At 36.4% G+C, this 15,536-nt stretch overlaps 1 protein-coding gene across 1 annotated transcript in view; it reads right to left on the bottom strand.

The window, feature by feature from the left end:
• pawr (pro-apoptotic WT1 regulator) overlaps positions 1 to 15,536 on the bottom strand; it is a 59,256-nt gene that overhangs the window by 18,846 nt on the left and 24,874 nt on the right. Inside the window, exon 3 of the mRNA XM_005800011.2 lies at positions 10 to 135. Coding sequence (XP_005800068.1) covers positions 10 to 135 — 126 coding nt within the window. The remainder of the gene's footprint in view (positions 1 to 9; positions 136 to 15,536) is intronic.

The raw sequence follows: 15,536 nt of genomic DNA, 5'->3' as shown, positions 1-15,536 counted from the left end.
ACCTCTTACCAGTAGGTTGCCGGTGTCCGGGTCAGTTGTCATAGACTCATTCTGGAAAGTGTTTGCCTGAACCAGCTCCTCTTCCTCACGTCTGCCTTTTTCTCCTGCATCGTCATCATCCAGCTCATCCAGGCTCTGATAGAGAAAAAGAATATAAAGAAAGAAAAAATGTTTAGGCAGACGTTAGGAAAAGACAAAGGAAACACAAAACACATTAGAGTAGAAATATTTTTTTCTCTGCAACCATTTTTTGATCACCTTTACTGCACAAGTATGTTTTATACAGATAAACAGATGGTAAGTCCATCATAATCTTGCTTGCTGTTGTCTTTATAACATCTTCCAGCTGAAAACATGCAGACAGATGTTTATATTGTTTTAAAATCTGCATATTTAAACTCGTATTTGTGTTTTATGCACTACTGCTTCCCCACTCCATCAGTGAAACTGATAAGCTGTGGTAATGATTCCTAACTAAGATTTTAAATTATTTTGAGACAGCAGAATAGGTGCCTCAGATCATGTCAGTTCGTTAAAACTTTAGCACAAGAAAAGGCAGCAGGAATTTTGGGTACGTAGATCATCTTGTTCTATTGAGGTTTAATCTCAGGTTTGAAAGTGCACTATGTCATTGTATGTATTCCAGGAGAGGAAGTGACTGTCTTCTCCTGTTTGCCTATTTATATAGAAAGTAAGCCTTTCTTATTGTTTGTACTTTATCCATCTGTACAAACGTCAGTTCAAACAGGCAAGTTTATGGCTAAATAACACTAGTCTTGCACTTTAGTTTCTTTTAACCTAGCTTCTCTTTTAAATCCTGACTAAAACATGCTAAAACTCATTTGCAGGAATCAGCAGCTAATTATACACCAACATAAGATCAACTGGTGAAGCATCAGGAAAATAACCAGCCTGCTTGGGGCACTTTTACCTCCTGGAGGCAGGCTCAGGGGATTTTTTTAAAGAGGAATCCGTTTTAAAAACAATAAACAGCTTGCACAAACATGCAAGGAACAAACATCCTTTTGAAAGAAAACAAAGGCATTTAGCTGAAAATATTCAGGCAGAGATCTCAGATAGTGCCTGGGAAACTCTCCAAATTCACTCCTGGTAATATGGATTATTTTTTCCACCTAGAAATCTGTGCAAGAGCTCTGTTTCTAATTCCATCCCTTCTGAGTCGACACAGACACAAAGTTGGAGTGTCCAGAGAGAGAAGTGATGGATAAAGGCATTCCACAAACAGATTTACATAAGGATGGATTGTGACAAGAGGTTGAGATTGAGGCCACAGTCTTGGAGGGTCATGATTTAAACCAGCCTTTCCTTTTTCACGCTGCAGAGTGAACAAAAGATGCCAGCTCAACAGACCCTTCAGTGGTAAAAATAGCCTTACAAGGTTAACAAGGAATGCAGCCATTTGCAGGGCCTTTCCTGTCAAAGCGTTTATCAGTTCTCCTTAGGGAAAATGCCAGCTCTTTTCCTCTTTAGCTGGTTTTATGCTTGCACTGTAGTTTTGCAATATTCCTCAGAGAATCTGAGGAACCATGTGGGATGGCATGCGGGAAACCAGCAGTTTTGCCTGCGCAGAAAACTTTCCATCAAGGCACCAAGTAAAGTCTCTGAAAAATTGGACTGGGAAAAAATGTACAAACATGGCAACAAATCTTTACTCCCCTTTTTCTCATATGGTGTTTTCCACTCTCTCATTACCTTGGATACCATCAAATACATGTGGTAATGATATAATCCTAAAAGAAGAGCCATCAAGCAGTCTCATCGATCATTCTTGGCATGTTAAGAACACCCAATGGTTTCCAAACCAAAATCTTTGAATCCTGTTTTCCCAGTCATGTCCTATGAACGGGTTCTGTTAACAACTGAAAAGGAAAAATCTCTGTTTCACTTTGTATTAAATAGTTTGGTTATTCCAAGTGGCCATCTCTATTGCTAAATCAGAATGTGCCTAACTGTGATCAGACTTTGCAATAAGTATTTGTTCATGTTTATGTACTGCATGTTTTCCCCAATGAACATTTCTACAAAAGGAAATGTAAAGAGTCCCTTAAAAACACTATTAAGATCCGATCAACTTTTTCCTAACTTCTATGCATGTATGGTTATCAATTGTTTCAATGAAGGAATTAGTCCAGAAACAGGATCATCAAAACCAAACCAGACAGGCCTGAGATACAGCTGTGGGGAGGTTCAAAGTGAAAACACTTGCAGGACACTGTCTGCTATTTTTTTTATTATTATAAGGATGGGTGCCTTTAATGGTTCTGAAATAAAATGCCACCAATATGTGGGAAACAGGAATTTTTGGGGTTACCAAAAATAATTACATTAAACAGAAGTCTGCTTGTGTCAACACAAAGTGAACTTCTCAGTGACCAACCACTCTGCTATGCACAATCTTCCCTGAAATGTTGAATTGGGGACCTCAAAGTTTGTTTTGGATAGAAAGGCAGCTCTCTTTTTTCACCCTGTAGTATTCCAAATTGCTTTGCATTTCCATCTATTCCAAATAAAGGGAAGAGAAATCTGTGTATGCATCCATATAAGGGAATCTTTTACTCATGAGTTCATCATAATATGTGTAGTTTTCTGGTCACTTTTTCACCCTTGGCGGCTGAAATAAGCAGTCTGGGTGCTGAGGGATGATTGTGCAATGCTTTGACATTGAAAAATTAAATGTTTTAAAACCAAAAGTCAAGCTAATGTTAGATGTTACACACAATGATCTGACAGTTTTTGTCTATTATTTACACATTCTGCACTAACTTCAAGTTTTACTGAAACAAACCAACATCTGATTTATATTTGAAATTCTGCAGAATGATCTTTTAATGAGCTGAATGTTTGCATACTCAGTGAAACAGCTTAGACACTGCTTTTTCCACAAAAATGGTCAATCAAACTCCTGACTTAATTTAATTTTGTGAAGTTGGGTTCATGGAGTCCAGCTGTGGCTAATTAAATAAATTGAAAGCACTTCCAATCAAAACACTGTAGTTTACAAATTCCTGCAATGATGAATAGTGTAATAAATGACTACAAGATATGTTGAAGTTCTGATAAATATATGGCTATAGTCTTACCACTGATAATTCCAGAAATGTTGCATTGAAACTTGTTTCCTGTTTATAAAAGCATAGTGTGAGGGCGTTGAAGGAGTTTACATTAGCAGAACAAGGAAAACAGTTACCCCGCTTTGCTACGATCTCCATACCCACTTCAGTCGCTCTGCACATGAAATATTAAAGAAGCTACATCTGGAGCAGAACTTCACGGTCTGCTGGAATGTCTGTTGTGGTTGGAAACTCTTTGGGGAGGAAAATGATCAGTCCCCCCCTCCGACGGTTCATCTGTGGCTGGCTGCAAAAATAGATCAGACTTTTTCTACAGGACAGGAGGCTTTACCTTTATGCTCTGGGATTTCAGTTAAAAATGACTGCATGACAGCAAAGGATGCAACTGGTGATTGGCTGCCAAAAACTGAGCCTTTTCTTTCAAACTCATACGGACTCAAGCACATACACTTTATACTAAACAAGCAAGGAGTGAAAAGAACCTCTTGCTCAACACCTTGAGGTCTTTTGAAATGCATATGAATATATAATAAAAATGTAAATTCCATGTAGTCCTAAAAACAATTATTTAATATGCCAAAAGTCTTTGGGCAGGGGTTAAATCTTCACAAAAAAGTCATTTGTGGCAATTGTTGTTGCATCTTTGCAAACACAAGAAATTACATTCTTCAGGATGAATAAAAAATAATTTTGGAATATGGAGAAACCTCTACTGACTGCAAATTCATAGATTATTTGCATGGATGTCAAGAGGGATTTTTGATCTCATTAACATGATTTCATTGGAAAAGTGACCTCCTGTTTCAATAGTCGCCAAGGATTTCATATGTGCAGCTTTTTCACTGTGCCAGTGTCTTGTCCACTTTATCTCAAAATTAATCTCTAAACAAGCAGTGGGCATCTTCAGTGGAAGTATGCTCATGCAGAGGATTTAATGACTGGTGTGCATTAATCACCCGTCACTCACAACAGCACAGAGACTTCATTAGGATGATCCATTAGGAAAGAGATAAACTCACAAGCTGATTAATCACAACTGCCAGCTTGGTCAGGTAACAACACAGATCAAAGTGAGGGCAAAACCCCTCAGAGTTGATAGATTAATTATAAGACGCTGATGCTACCAAGGTTAGTGTCACAGGTATTTCAAATCTGAATTTATCAGATAAGAAATGTGTGCTTGATGGCTTCATGTAAATACAACATATACAGTTGAAATCAGAACAAAACCCAAAGATTTTTAAAGCTTATTCCTAAAACATTTTCAGAGAGCAGTTTGCGGCTTTTGAAGACTTATTTATGAGTTCAGTTGCGCAATCATTTGGGCGGCAGAACATGAAGATAACATGTGTCATGCAGTGTTTTTAATTGCTGTTGCAAATCCAATTTGACTAGCAATAAATTAAATATTTCACTAAATAGTGGTATGACTTTCTGCTTTAGGTCTGTTGAAAGACCTCAGACAGTGAGCAGTATACCCAGACAAGAAAAACGTTAAATTCTTTATTTGCATTCAACATAATTTCAATCTGAAAACAGCTCCTGCTTGTACAACCTTTTTATTTACACTAGACTAAGACTCACTAATAGAGGTGATAGAGGATGAATCTATGTACTTCCATAGCTTACAGGCCACCAAATAATATCAGTAATAACAGTTCTTTGTGAGGTAGTTTGCTTGCAATATTGAGATGACAATAGATTTGTGATTTACTGCAGACCTAAATATCTTATTGACCTGCAAAATTCATGCACTGGAATGTTAGACACCAATGAAAACATTCCAGCAGTAATAGTGCACACACTGATGCTGCATTGACAATACATTCGTGACGCATTATGTAGGACATGCTGTACCATTATTTGGGTGTACCAGTACACTTTACTAACATAAGTCATGTCACAGTTATTCAAAATTAATATTGTTGCTTTTAAAGCTTTTTGATAGTATCTTTAGTAAGGTTAAAGCAGAGTGGAGCCTTTGATAATTCTCTGAGGATCCTTAATTTGCTACAGCAATGATGTAAATATTCCATTCAATCCAAAATGATTTGAGCTTCGTCATCTCAGCTTTTTGGTCCTGCTTTGCATCCATGAAACCTCTGTTTCATTTCCTTCCCTTTGCAGTTGTAACTCGGGCGTTATTTGATGGGATGCCAATTAGCTCCCGGTTGTTAAAAAACAAAGAACAAAAAACCTGTTGCCATGGTAACACATGAAAACTGTCAGAAAGCAAAAAAAAAAAAAAAGTGTGAGCAGAAATCCTTCCAGCTGCACTAAATCTAAAACCAGTGGGGATAATTGCAATGCCTCAGCCACAAAACAGCATAACAGAGGTACTCAGATCTGGAACATCATGCCCATTAACCCTAAATGTTAAAGTTAGTTAATGCCATATGTCAACACATCTCTAGTAGACCTAAAGAGGAATTTTTGTCATTTTTCATCCACATCCCTGTAATATCTTTTGAGATAAGGAATATTTAAGTGCAGCTTTAGATCAATGAGGCAAAGTGTCTTTAAAAAGAAATCAAAACAGAAAAATTAAGTGCCTAGAACTCAACTGATCTCTACTTTCAAGAAGTTTCTTTAAGTTTAGTTTTCAGAGCACATCTCTGCATGACCTCTATCTAACCAGTAAAATATTCAGGGATCAGAATCCCTTTCAAGTTCATTCTGAAAAGGATTAGATAATTTCAGTACACACTTCGAGCACTGAGAAAAATAAAAATAAAAACTAACCTGTATCTGTCTGCTATATATATTTACTCGTGCATCATTCAGAGTATAAAACAGCTGGTTTCAGAATGGTTTGAAGTCAGATTTACACATATGGATTTTCTGTGATGGTGTTTTTTGGGGACTGAGTTAAGTCAAACATGGTGCAAAACATTCAAAGGATCAAAGTCTGTTTTGGCTTCAAGGGCTGGACAGCTTTCTTCAAAAATTACTGTAACATAAGATAAATTCTAACACAGTTTGACTTTGAACTTGAAAATTGTGACCCTATCTTTGACCCCAACTTAGGCAGTGGTAATTTAATCAACACTGAACCAAACCATGAAAAGAGTCCCACTGACATAAGGGGAGGGTCACAGCAAACAGCTTTAAGCAAATAAGCAAGAGAGTCTCTGGTTGTGATTGTTGACCCGGTGAGCAGCAGCATCAGCAGCATTCCTCTGGATGCGTCAGAGTGAACCAAAGGCCTGAGGGCAGACCAGCTGGGCTCAGCAGAGCTGGGCAGAGATCTTCGACTGTCTGCATGAGCTTTAATGCCTCTGTGGGAAAACGTTCTCTGTATGCTTAGACGTTTGCCAAACTTCTTCTAGTGGTGTAATAACCTCAGCGATGGCTTGGAGCGTCAGCTGGGTTGTAAGAAGCCTCAGTGTGTAATTAATATGTCTCTGTCTCTATCTATCCATCTATATCTGTAGGTTAGTATTTGCAGCTTCTCTTGTTACCCTTGTTACAATCCCAATTGTTAAGTCCCACAGACAACCGCATGGCCCTCCATCGACCCCTCTGCTTCGTTATGCGGAACTCGGCAAGAACTTTTACAGCAGAGGTTCAAAAGCACAAACCTCCTGCAAAGTTGTCAGTTTCTACATGAATGTTTCACAAATAGAAATCTTCAGACTTCCTCGTCTGGTGAGAAGCACCCAGAGCTGACCAAAGTTGTTCTTGTGGTTTCCACATGGCTGCTGTAGTTGTGGTGTGATTTAAGAGTATGACATCCTATACTGTGGCGGCGAAGGATTTCCCCCAGCTGTAAAACATCTATTCCTCCTGGTTTACAACAAAGAGACGTGTATAAAACTAGCAAAGAACCTCAAATAACCCTCATCTTGGCTTTCAGCATGCTGACTACAGTCCTGACTGTCAAATCTGAAATCCAGAGGAACTATAAAACTATTAAATTATTTTGTGTGTAACAGTTTTCAATTAGCACAGTTAGCACTGTGTTATTGAAACCAGAGTGTGTTTATCATGTTAAAGTAATTTTCTATGGCTTACTACTACTGAGACTTCAATAAATACTGCAAGAGATTTCTTTATTTTGGTTTGATGAGGGTCATAATTTGTCATCTTTTGTCAAAAGTACTGACTCAAACTGGAATGACAGCCAAAATAATGGAAATTGGGTAAAAAACGTTTCAGAAATAAATGCATAATTCTGTAATATTTAAGCCTTCCTACAACTATTTATCAATAGCTACAGTAATAACGGGTTTGTTTATGAATCAAAATTGAAAGTGGGTTGGTATTAAAAGTCATTATAAACTGGTGAAGAGTTAAAATAACCTTTAGCCTATTAATCCACAAATTCATCTTTTATTAATTCTACATGTTTGGTCATCATCTGAACATTAAATAATTATTGGTTCATAGAAATTGGCCGTTTTACCAAAAGTCTACAACTATGGCAGGAGAAAGAAAAATTCCAGGAAGACTAAACAAACTCCATTTACTCAACTGTAGAACCACACGCACACCAGATTTCTTGTGTTACGAACTGTTTACTGCAGGTATAAACATCATTATCTCAGGAAATGGAAAGCAAGTGTGCCCTTCTGTGTAGTCGTCTTTCTCTTGGGTATTTGCACGAGCCTCTGACACAAAACAATGCTGACCTGCATTGGCATGGAAAGAAGACATCATAACACCATAAAAGCATTACAAGGCAAACAAGAATTTTACTTTTAAAAACTGCAAAGCAATTTTCCTCAACTTTAAATCTATTTAACGTTGTTTTAACAGCAGTTCTACGTGTTTTTCTATAATCAAACTCAGTAAACTTTTACCCTTATTTATAAACTCTTAATACAAGTAAATTACCATAAAATTATGACAAAAAAACAAACAAAACTGTACATCTATTTGTCAAACTGTTTGTCCTTTGACAGATAGCCAGATGGATATATGGGCCGATGGATAATAGATTGCTAGATATACATTTTAGAGAAGGTAACAATTTGGAAGTAAACACAAATTTAACATAACCAGTTTTATTTTCCATTCTTATCAGATCTGGAAATCACCTTAAGCTCCAGACTGAGTAGGAATCCTGTTGTGGTTATTTTTTCAAGTTAGTCATGAAAATTGTCATGTGTACTTTATCAAAGTACAATTAATGTATTGACGATTGATTAGAATCCATCTTATTTTTAATTCTGATTGGTTTTGACAAAACTTAAAACAATGAAGTGAAATTTGTTGTTAATTGGAGCTACATTTAGCTCCTCGTCTATATATCTAAAAACTTTAGATATTTCTCATAAAGAAAATGTAACTCGTAAAACTAGTATATTTTCAGTTGCAGCAAGGAGCTGCAAGTAAAAATACAATAAATTAATCATTGGAAGGATTCATACGTTGTAGATTTTCTTCATAAAAATCAAAATCAATAAACTGTCTCCTTGATAAATGTTCATTCATCCTGACGAGGCCTTATATAAAAGGGATCACTTAAATACTTGGGATTACGCCACAATTTATCTTACTCATGTGAGCCAAGAGTTTTTCCTTCTGCATGTCCTAACCACAGACCAAACCAACTGTAGCCCAAGAGAGACTGGTTTTGTAGGCTGCTAGAGAATTTACGCCAGTAATCCAGTTTCTGCAAACCAGCAATAATAACAGGCTGCTTTCCGTGTGCTGGCCTGAGAAAGCAGAACGGAAGTGGTCCTGCTTTTTGTCCAATTCCTAATCTCATTTTTGCCCATGTGCTGGCATCTGAACTTCTTCCTTCCTGAACTGATATTTTCTAAACACTGTGCACCAAGTATAAATGCATATTTTCTCCCTAAGCTGCAGGATAATGATTATGGCAGAAGCATTATTTTTACAGTGCAAGCAATTTTGGTGGAGTTTATAATAAGCCTCCCTAGGCCCCTCCTGTTTTTATATTTCACACCCTCGCAAGAGTCCTTGGACAAAACAAGGCAATAATAATTCAGGATCCTGTTGCTCTGCAAGTTCAACATTTGACATTTACAGTCTGCTCCTTTCAAATCATGACTTTGTCTTGGAAAATAAACTTGCAGGAATTAATCAAGAGCTAAAAATTTGTAAAGATGTTTTTTGCTTCATGGGACAACTATCTTAATACTCAATATTCAGAAGAGTACTTTGAATCCAAGGTTTTGCTTAGTACTTTTTCAAAATCAGAGGAGATTGTGCACCTGACATCCAGCATGTTCATTCTTGGTAGGTTGGCAGTTACGTTTTGCCATTCTCTTTTTATTTTTACATAATGCATTCTAATAGTGTCTTGTAAGATCTTCATAACTTGGGATAGTTATGCCTGGTGTGTTCCTTGGTATTTACAGTGTGGTTTGTTCATAAATATTGTCTAACAAACATCTGAGGCCATCAGATGTATTTCTAGTGAAATAAAATGACATGTAGGAGCTTTTGGTTCTATTAGATTTTATTTGGGAGTATCAGAGGAAAGAGGGTTCTAAAAATATGTCCACCACACTTTTCAAATAGTATTATAAAAGATTAACAGTAAACAGTGTCTTTTCACTTCACAATTAAACCTGCCTTTTGGTTAATCCATCACATAAAATTCCAATAAAGAAGGTTTAAATCTATTGTTGTAATGTGACAAAATGTAAAAAATATTCGACGGATCACTTGGACAGCCAAATAGCACTCAGCATTTGTGTTTCTGCACGGCCATCACATCTCTTGGCTGCTGAAGTGTGGTTTTCTTGGCTCTGGAGGTTATTTTTATTCAAAGCTCCAACAACTCGGGGACTAATCAGGTTTCAGAGACCCATCAAAAGAACCGCAGACATGATGGATCCGGAATAAAGCCAGGTTTGCTGAATCCAGCAAGTTATGCATGCATGGCAGCGGGACCGACAGTCCAAATTATTTTCACACACTGTCAAACTGTGGGGTTGACACAAATGAAAAGAATGGTTCGAGAGGCGCAGTGCAGCCAAAAACGACTCAAAGAGCAAAACCAAATGGAACCCTGAATTGTTGCAAGCAATTCAACCTACTACTTATTATAAGTTGCCTAAAAACAAAACATTTTAGCTCTTAATAATATGCAATTTATATTAAACCAGTTATATAACCTTTCCTGAAACATCACACTGCTGTAGATGCACTGGAAATTTGTAACCACTTTTTTGAAAACGTTACAAGTTTTCCAAGACACTAAAACAGTTTTCATTTAACCCGTGCAGTGAAAGTGGGTTAGGGTGGGTTAAACATTCGGAGGCGTCACTAGTTTGCACTTGTTTAGAACAAGACCACAGAAGCCTGAGAGGAAAAAAAGGTCCGTTTCTGCTGAGTGGGAGCCCATGAAGCTCCCACTCAGCAGAACAAGAACCAACGAGTCAAACTTGCCCCCCGTTTGAGTCTGCAATTTTGGAGAGTGACTGCAGGGCTGCTGGTGAGCAGTAACAGCCTGAGGCACCTGGTGGCAGTACTCAGCTAGAGGAACACCTGGTTATAAAAGGTTCTATGACTGTTACGCATCTCATGGAGTCTTCTGTAAACCTGTTCTGAATGATCACATGTTGATTTTTCCTCTGCTAAAGTTCCTGTTTGCCACATAGTGACTTTTGCTGAATCTAAAAATTATACCAATGAATGCATGTTCTTCAAATGGTCAAACACTACTGGTCAATCACAATGAGCCAAAAGCCACGTTACCCTTCTGGGAAAATAACTTTTATAATGTTTTACTCTCCAGATTATCCCTTGCATGCAAACTGGAATCCAAGAAGAAGAAATAACTGCTTACAAAATTTTCTGATATTACTGTAATTTTAAAAAGCATCTCTGATAAAACTGATCTTTTCAAAATCAACTTTTCACACTAAGAATTTGTCAATAAGCGGATTTCATTTGTTTAAGACGTATTTCCCTTGCAAAAACAAAGTATTCCTAAATACATATACTTGGTTGACATAGACTCTCTTTCTACTAAAACAGAGGAGGAATAAATGTCAAATCTAATCAATCTGCATCTAACCAGTACCAACAGACTGGAGAACGCTCAGGATGCCAGAACATTTGGGCATCATTTTGCTCACAGTTTTGATCTAGTCATTAGACTAGAATGGCCTGAAAAGCAGAGATTTCCTTCAGAGATTGCTCATTTTGTCATTTTACAGTCTGCTAGTGAGGCATTTTCAAACCTCAGCAACAGGTTGTGTAATTAACAAGATAACTACATGTGTTTAATTCAAAGAAAAAAAGGAATAGATATCTTTTATAGTCATGGTCAATAGCCGAATCTCTTCAACCAACATGGAGTCGTTTTAATTTATTACTTGTCAATATATGACTTAGAAACTAGGAGGCAGAGGTTCATAGTGAGTTCTAGCTTCAAGCTGCAAAATATATTACATATTTATATATAATTGGAATAAACCTCTTATTATAGTACAAAAGAATGACCACAAAAAAGTAAGTTGTTTGTACATTTTGGGTTCTCTGTGTGTATATGCTAACACCAGGAGTCTCCAATATTAAATTTCACTAAAATCCATGATTGATACTCTAAAGAATCCTTAGTGACTAAGAACTTCACTGAACTATTTTTGCAGGTTTCCTGCAGCATTGAAACTACATTCTTTGCAGTATCAGTGCTGCAGGGAACACCTTGGAGGTTTTGACTACACAAAGCCCAGAAGAAGATAGAAATACTTCAATTTTCAGTCTAGTATTAGATACACACCTCAACTTCCATAATCTTATTTATGCATACACCCAACATCAAAAAATTAAGTCTTTTGAAGAACACAAAGTCCGTAAATAATGTAAAAATACCAAAAAGCAATAGGGTTTCCCCCAGTGAATTATAAACCTGGTGGGCTTTACTTGTCCCCCTCACCAGCAGTGTTTGTTTATTTATTTTTAATGAGGCATAAGTAACAGTGATAGCAAAGACGGGTTAAGCTAAATTTATAGTTGATGCATTGAACTTGCTACCTTTCAATCAAAATGGTCTGTTTGGAAGGTGCTCTCGAAGCACCAGCATTTATATAATCACTCAATGAAGGCTCATTTTGGAGAATACTGCACCAACTCTCTCGTCAAATATCAAAGCCCCAAAGTATTTAGTACATATGTGTACTAAATAGCTGAAATGCGGTTTTAGGTTCCCTGTGACATTTTAGAGGTTATGCATTCAAACTTTGCTAGCCAATAATATAGATGACATGTTAATTTGACTCTTACTACGTTTATAACCTCATTAGAACTAGATTTCATGACCTGACATGATAACTTTCAGATGAAGTAGTGGACACAGTTGATTAATGGAAAAGAAAATTGGATGGAAATTATGCGGTATTTACTTAATATTGTGCTGGGTGTGGAACTAAATAAGGCAAGTTCTCCACTTTCTCTGAGCTCTCCAGCATCATAGATAGCATGGTGCAAATACAATATAAGGCCATAAATGCTGTTACTTCTGGTTGAATGGAATGATTCATCCTGAATTGCTGCAATTTTATTTTATAAATACAAACTCTGTTCCATCCACGATATCCCTTAGTCATCTTGTAATTTAGTGAGATAACTAGCTGCAAATGGATTTCTATGCCCCTACATTAGAACTTACTGAACACTTCTGTGTTGCACTTCTGTTTAGAAGGTAGGATTTTTGCAATAATAGTCATATTTGGTGCAGAAATTCAAACTCTATCATGATTTTCAGTAGTCAGTGCCAAGGCTGCATGTTAAATAAGCTAATACAATAAGATAAATGGTAACGGTCTGTACTTGTATTGCGCTTTTTCAAATGCAGAGAACCACAAAGCACTTTTTTGTTACACTGACCTACCAAACTGCAAATGTACAGCTCTGCCCTTGTGTTTGACTCTGGAACTACATCCCTTAAACGAACAGCGCCGCCCTTCGGTTTGGCCAAAGAATTGCATCTTTAAATTTCCGCTGTTTTGCTGTTGAATGGACAGATGGAAAAAAAAATTTTTTTGAACTCCTGGACATAAATTAGACTTTTTTTTAGTTTTTAGTTATTCTGAATTTTGGATGCAAAATTTTCTTTGTTTTTTAAAAGAATAATTATAATAATAGAGGTTTGTTTATATTAACTTCTGGGTAAATTGTTGCCACTTATTTCTTAGATTTTTTTTATATTGTTCATTTCCTTTTAACTCTTCTTCCAGTTTTTTGTTAAGTCTGTTTGGCTGTGAACACAACAGTTTGACCTCAGTCACATGAAATAAGTCTAGATTTTGCAGTCATTCCAAATATTATTTCAACTACTTAAAGTTCTTTTAAGGAAGAGAAAGTTTGTATATTTATGAAGCGTAAAGTTGTATATTTGTATATTTATGAAGTGTAGAGTTGGATAGCGCTGTTGCTTCCCCACCTGTTGCTGCGTACTAAGAAAAAGCTATTTTGGCTGTGTGGAAATATTTCTAGTCATAACAAGATTAAAATGCATAAACAAAAGGAGCTCTACTAGTCACTTCTGTAAAGGTGATGTTTTTTAATTTACAATTGACAAGGTGTTATTAAAATTTTTAATAGTTTGATGCTGGTATTTTTTGCTACAGCAATCATACTGTTACAATTTAAAACTATTTTGTGCCACAAAAAAAAACAACAAAACAAATGTTGACATTTGACAAAAAGGTAAAATTGACTCTTTGATGAGCCGCTTTAAAATAGAGCAGTACTTTCAATTTTGTCAATGCTCAAGAATTCCCCCAGAAAACTAAAACCACCACTAAGCCTGGTGGTTTTAGCGCTAGGGTGGTCCACTAGCTGGCCCACTTTGTCTTTGTGTTAAATGTTAAAAGCTGAGAGGAAATTTTGGAAATAAAACAGCAGATGAAATATGTCTGTCAAATGCCATTATTTTATTATAAATAGCCAACTGTTTGCTAAATATTACTGATATTTCATTATTAAAAAATAACAGGTAGAGTGAGATGAATGCCATACCAAACTTTATTGTTAAACTGGCTATGATTCAGACAGGAGCAGAATAGCAGGTCCATATATTGTGCACTGATTGGGCAAAATGTCCTAAAAACTAGTGACTGATCACTAATAAGATGATGATAAAATATGCATAAAGTGCCTGTTGGTTTACATTTCGTTAAACTGTATGTACACATAGGACATAAACATGTTAATTTTGCTGTTTAACGTATAACTCAGCATCTGTAAATACATTGCACTGCCTTCTTTTGGGAATATTTGTTAGCTTGAGCACAGCACACAACTTAACTCGGGTTTTAACTCTTGAGCTCAAAAGCAATGCAAACTCAGTTTCAAAAGTAGAAATTTCATACATCTTCCAGTGCTAACCTGTTAATCTGTCTTTTTGGTTGTCAGTACATTAAAGTGGGCTTCAAAACTAGCCCTAAAAGGGCAACAGTTAAACTATAAAGAGATTCCTCCAGATTGGCAGAAATGAGAAACGGTGCCAAATTCTTCACTCAATTAATTGTGGCTTTTGATTTCATCTGCTGCACAGGGATTGAAGACATCATCTTTGGCCAATGATATTTTTAATTTGTGGTTGGAAAGTATGATTCTTGCTGACTTAATGCCATTTGAAATGCAAATCAACCACATCTCTTCACGATATCCTGAAGGGATCATGTGGGAGCACAGCCTGTGCAGCTCAAGGTTTCCATGACACATCAAATAAAACTAAGTTTACATCTGCCAGCACTGTAAATATGTAAATATGTACTTACCTTTATATTAAATCACCACTCTCCTTTTTAGCCACATAATAAAACCTCATTATTCCAATATGCCAAAATGGTTGAAATGTAATTGTTTTTAGTTTGTAAGAAGCAGTAAAACACTTTAAAATACCAGAAAGTACAAATATTTTGTTTCCCTGACATGTAAAACCGACCCTGAAATTGCAACTATTGCTCAGGGAAATTATATTTGTCACCACAATTACTGAGCTTTTTTTAGTCATGCATCCTCATCTTAGGAATTTCCCTGAACATTTTGGTACTTATTATGTGGAATCAAAACAGTGATGAATACTGTAATATGTTGCCCTTTCAAAATAAGGGTCACAAAGCCTTCAAAACAATTGAATTGATGTAGTATTATTACATACATCAAGCCAAAAATGAAAATGAGATTGTTGGCCTTTCAAAATAGTTAAAAAACTTCAGTTTTGCCATAGTGCTTATTGCAAAAGTAGGTTCCACCTAAGAAATGGACATAAGGATGAATAAGGAATTCATTTGGCCATGATCTAATTGTTACAAAAAATTGGTACCAGAATAATGATATTTTTTCCAACTGCTCCTCTGGGCAAACCTAAAGCTCTGAATAGCAAACTCTCTTTTGAGTTTGATGGTTTAGGATCAATTGGATACAAACACATTCCCCATTCATTCAAAATGCATATTTTGGATGCATCTCTAAATCTAATTGAAGCAGCTTTGGATGCCACTGCTCTGATCC

The sequence above is a fragment of the Xiphophorus maculatus genome, chromosome 17 (genome assembly GCF_002775205.1).
Source record: "Xiphophorus maculatus strain JP 163 A chromosome 17, X_maculatus-5.0-male, whole genome shotgun sequence".
Lineage (NCBI taxonomy): Eukaryota > Metazoa > Chordata > Actinopteri > Cyprinodontiformes > Poeciliidae > Xiphophorus > Xiphophorus maculatus.
The sequence above is the reverse complement of the archived record's forward strand: the minus strand, read 5'-3'. Positions and strand labels throughout refer to the sequence as shown.